The sequence below is a fragment of the Tigriopus californicus genome, chromosome 9 (genome assembly GCF_007210705.1).
Source record: "Tigriopus californicus strain San Diego chromosome 9, Tcal_SD_v2.1, whole genome shotgun sequence".
NCBI classification, from domain to species: domain Eukaryota; kingdom Metazoa; phylum Arthropoda; class Copepoda; order Harpacticoida; family Harpacticidae; genus Tigriopus; species Tigriopus californicus.
The window spans coordinates 15,599,333-15,604,404 of NC_081448.1; the positions used below are offsets into that span (position 1 = coordinate 15,599,333).

At 44.3% G+C, this 5,072-nt stretch overlaps 1 protein-coding gene across 1 annotated transcript; it reads right to left on the minus strand.

The window, feature by feature from the left end:
• Nucleotides 1–2,089: 2,089 nt before the first annotated feature.
• Nucleotides 2,090–4,774, minus strand: LOC131886221 (uncharacterized). The gene has a single exon (XM_059234487.1). It carries the CDS (start codon nucleotides 4,101–4,103, stop codon nucleotides 2,379–2,381), a length of 1,725 nt encoding a protein of 574 aa, XP_059090470.1. The 5' UTR covers nucleotides 4,104–4,774; the 3' UTR covers nucleotides 2,090–2,378.
• Nucleotides 4,775–5,072: the final 298 nt, after the last annotated feature.

The window sequence follows — 5,072 nt, forward strand, 5'->3', positions numbered from 1 at the left end:
GTGAATAGCGAGTTCATTCGGTCCACCATAGATGCATCCAATCCGGACGTGTCCAAAGAATCTACATCGGTGACAAAAGTATCACAGGAGTTTAAATGACGGGAGAAAATGCCCTTCCTGGCCGACAAAATTTTCTTGGCCGCTTCCATGGCTTGAAAGTTGAATAAAATACAAGATTCTTGGGTTTCGAGGAGTTCGATGGGGCACAAGAATCTTAGTGGATGTTCGAGGAGATTAAAGAAGCTCGTCGAAGAAGAACGTTACAACGTGAAGAACGCAGTTGATTCCACATACCGACTGCGCCATGTTAGGTATTAGTAACTAACAAGCCGTTTAGTATTTATATTGGAAGAGTAGTGGATAGGTAGAAGGGTAAAGAAGAAGTGCCTAGAACAGAAGGGAGTTACTAGAGAGAGCCAGAGTAGAGAAATCAACTATTGGAATGGATGGCTAGATCATGACTCATCAGAGTTCTACGGACTCGGTGTTTTCTAAATACCTCAAACGGTACCTTGAGCTTCCAATCCATTGCAACAACTCTATAATTCACTCCCTCACTTCAGCCTATACCCTCAGATCCTGGCTTCAAAATATTGCTGTCAACAGAGTGTTGACCCTAAAGTTTGGCAGAGGGTTTTCTGGTCTCCGACTAGCTCTCTTCGATCAGCTACCTATTGCCACATTTGAAACCAGTCTTTTTGCCGATAAACGTTATTCTCCACCGATTAGTTGGCGATGCTAATTTTTAAATTTGTGGCAAAATGTTAAAAGGTTTAGATAGAGACTTTAAGGGTTATTAATATCGTGTTAGGTTAGGTTGGGTTAGGTTAGGTTAGGTTAGATTAGGTTTGATTTGGTCAGGTTAAGATTTAAAAAAGTAGCACCGCCAACTAATCATTAGAGAATAACGTTTACCGTCTTTTGCCCGACATTCCTTCATATTTTTGGCGGAGCCGTACAATTTTTCTTATCCCTCTTGACCCAATCTTTAGACACAGACTACTGTGTCACATGCTTCAAAAAGGAGTTTCACCCATGTTCGTCCATGACCTGCAACTGTCTTCCTTGCGGTGAACGCCTCCACACTTACCATTTCCTTTACTTTTGCGACCATATTGATGTCTGACACATTGCCAAAAACAATATAGAAAAAGGAAAACCAACGAGATTTTTGCCTCCACGGCGGCTCACGGACAGACCCCAAAAGAAAGAAAGTCTGGGGGGACTATTTCTAACTTTTTACAGCTTATGTTAAAAACAAACAATATTTGATTAAACGCCAGTCACCATAATCGGGATCTCTGCCTTCCATTCGGAATTTCTGATATCTGAAGCATTGATATTCTAAGCATTTCCTGGGAACAATTTCCTGCTTTCACTATTCAGAGTGATTTCTCATTGACATTAGACTTTACATCACCATAAGTTTTTTTGGCATTCGTTGTTCCATCTCTTTAATTCTATCCATCCCACATTGAGAGAAAAAACAAGATATTTCTTTTACTGGACTCGACTTTGAATTCGGCGGGCCCAACAAGTCGATGTCCTCTCAGGCCCATTAGCTAAACTTTTGCTAGACTCGTCCAGTCGTCATTAAGGCCTTGTACTGACCTGTGTTTTTTCTGACTTTTTCTGAACTGGATTCTATTTTACAAATCTTAATTTGTCATTGAACATTGTAAATAAATTTGCCTATGAAGGCTTCAAAAACTTGATTTGTTACGTGCCAGCTAGGGGGATAATCTCTGCATTGTTGATAAATTAACAGGGGTTTCATGTAGGGCCAGATGTTTGATTCCATACTAGCAATTAGAAATGACTTGTCCCTCTGTTTGCACGGTATAAGAGTCCAACAAAAATGATTCGAGCCCCGCGTGAAAAAATCACGAATTGTCAATGATTTTTTTCAGCCCTGGTTTCTGGTCATGTAAAACTACTTGTAGCTCTGCACTTGATAGGATTCTAACACTAGCGGACACTAGAAAGTCGGCGGTTGCGCGGACATATCAAGTTCAAGGAGGACCCTGCATACGAAATCACCCGGTCTGGATACCACTTCAGTTAATAAATCACAGACAAATGAGATGACTTAAAGTCTCTACTATTGAAATTTTATTTCTTAATTTAGCTCAAATATATATGGCAACAAATTATGATACTAGAAAAATGGCTTAGATTTATATGTAAAAAGTCATTTGAATTGGACGCAGGGGTGCTTCTTATGGGGATCGACAAAAATTAGTCAATGTTTGACTGCTCGAATCAAACTGAAATTTTAGGTTGGAACCATTTCATGAGAGTTCCACAACTTGATCACCTGAACCAACCAGAACACAATTTAACACCGCATAGCCTGATTGTTTTCGAAGTGATTTGAGCTAGACAGATATGTAACCGGAAGCATCTCTGTCATCATCGAATTCGCCGCTGCTTTCATCGCCATCATCATCCTCGTCGTCGTCGTCGTCATCTTCCAATCCAATCCTGAAGCCTTTGGCCCTCTTGAATCTCAGAGTTCGAGGCGTGGATGATGCTCTACCCATCAACATATCTTCATCTTCATCCGAATCTGTGTCCCGTGGCAGACTAGCGAAATCAATCCCCAAAAGTAGATTCATGGCCCGCCTCTCGTATATTTGCATCTTATTAACCAACTCAACGTCTTGGCCGGCGGTTTTGGTGATGGCGTTTTCCATAAACTCCATCTCTTGCACGAAAATGCAAATAGATTGCATTAAGGCATCGCGAACGGTTTGAAGGAAGTCCACTTGAAGTGCGCTAAAGCTTGGAGGCTTGCATTTCGGCATGAGGTTTTTCAGGGTGGAGCAAAAACTCGTATGATAGGCTTTGAGAACTTTGGTCTGACCCTCGGTGGAAATCATGTGAATATTGGAAGACGAGAACAACAGGAAGGCTAGATCCAGCATGGGAGAAGCAATCTTGGCGTTCTTCCAGTCAAGGAGAACACATTTCGGCTCATTGGCGTGAAAGAGAATGTTCTTTTCCCATAATTCGCCGTGAATGATGGTGTTCAGGGATTCCGGACCTCGGCGCTTGAGCCCTTGGAGCATATCCCAAACACCATGTTCGCACCTCAGCTTGTCAAAGAGCTCCTTGGCTTCGCTGAACTCGCCCAATGGGGCACTGTGGAGTAGATCAGAGTAGGTCTGAAGATTCTGGTTGAATTGGTCGAGCAAGAGCCCATTTGTGTACATATCTTTAGAGAGCGAAGGATATCTGCGTCGCACCAATTCTTCAGTCTTTTCGGCCAAAAATGCTCGACCGGAGGCGTGGATTTGAGCCAATCGGTCCACTGTGATTAATAGTTCATCAGCAGAAAGACCCTCGGGATTGTCGCAATGCCGGAAGCCATTTTCCAAACTGGAGTTGAAAACCAATACACCCGCGCCATCCATGTTGTGCGATCCGTACACACATTCGGGCACACTCCGGTCAATGATGGCGCTCCTGTCTCCCGACTTTTGATCGCGCAAGAAGGCTCTCAGGGACGGCAGCACTTCGAAGTACATCTCAATCTCTTTTTCCAGGAGGTTGGCCTCAAACACATAAGCTCGGCCGGCATCTTCGGCTGGCAAAAGTTTGGCCACAAAACTGTAGCCGTCCACAACCCCATTGGAGCTCCTTACTTGAACGTCGAGCTTGTAGGTGCAACTGAAATCGCCCGAACCGGATTTGCAATCCTCGACATGGAAATGCGTGATCTGGTCTTCAGTGAGGATCATTTCTTTGTCCAGTTTGAAGAGATGTTGATTGACCACCAGGCGGGCCCACTCCTTGGTGATGTCTCCAATCTCTGTAGGGATTCTCATGAGCCTGGGCGTCTTCCCTCGGATGGATTCAGGACTTCTGACAGCTTCAGACATACGGCGGGTCCGGATTAGCTTCTTCTCCATCAAGGGGGAAGGGTTCATGTGGGCCGTCATGGACTTCCTTACCCTGAAACTCATCATGGAACCAAAATAGGAGCCGGAGAATCCCACTGTGGAACTGTTCCGGGTGGGTGGAGCCGAGGCGCTCGATCCACCCTCAAGTCCCCCTGGAATGTGCATGGGAATGGCCGAGGAAAATCTTGTCGCAGCCATGTTGGACCAAGATTCCGTACAACGCAACAATTGCGAACCGATAGGAGTGCCGAAGTTTCGATCAGAGGAACTTTATCTATGTATATGTGTAGACAGTGAACGTACAAAGTAAGTGAGTGGTCTTTGTGACCGAGTCTCACGAGATCGAATTGACAACTGAGTTGCTTTCGTCGTCGCTCTATCTAGTTCCTTGGCTGTGATGCGCTGAACTTGGAATGGGGGCCTGAATGAGGAAGTTGAGTAAGGTTTCAGAAGGACACGAACTCGACTCGTGGGAACAATTACGAAGCTGCCATGTATGCCTTCAAAAGCAAAATTATCGAGGTGTTATTGGTATCTCATGAGTTGTTCCCATTGTTGCTTCCGAATGCGCAACAAACGATATTCAAACGACCTTGTGAGGACGAAACTTTTCTTCTTATTATTTTCGAGCTGCCAACACTGAATCAATCACGGGATTGAGGAGTTTTAATTGTCGTCAAAATTGTGCCTTGCAAAGTGACAAATTTTTTTGTATAACCCGAATGTGGGTTAGCAACTCTTTGCCACAATCACGACCGAGTCTCGTGCTACCTTAGGAATGAGTGGCCTTGCTTGGTCGATTGTGCCGTACATTAGGATGGCGAAGTAGAAAGCCACCCAGGCAAGTCTCTTATTACGTCACTCTCACAGCCTTTGGAGGTTTTTCTTTTTTTTTGGGGGGGGGGCCTTTCCTTTGGCTCTGATGTGCTAATGCCCATTCATCGGTCTCGACCCGAGTGTAGAATTGAATCGACAAGAACTTCAACCTACGAATGCGCCCATTGGAGCAAAATGTCTACTCTAGAGACTGAAAATATCGACTAGCGTACAAAATTCATCGGTCCAACTGTCCATTATTTCCGGATTCTACCTACGTAGATGACTAAAGACAAAACGTTGGGGCGACAAATGCGAGCGAATGGGCTTATTCTTCTATCTTGACTTATT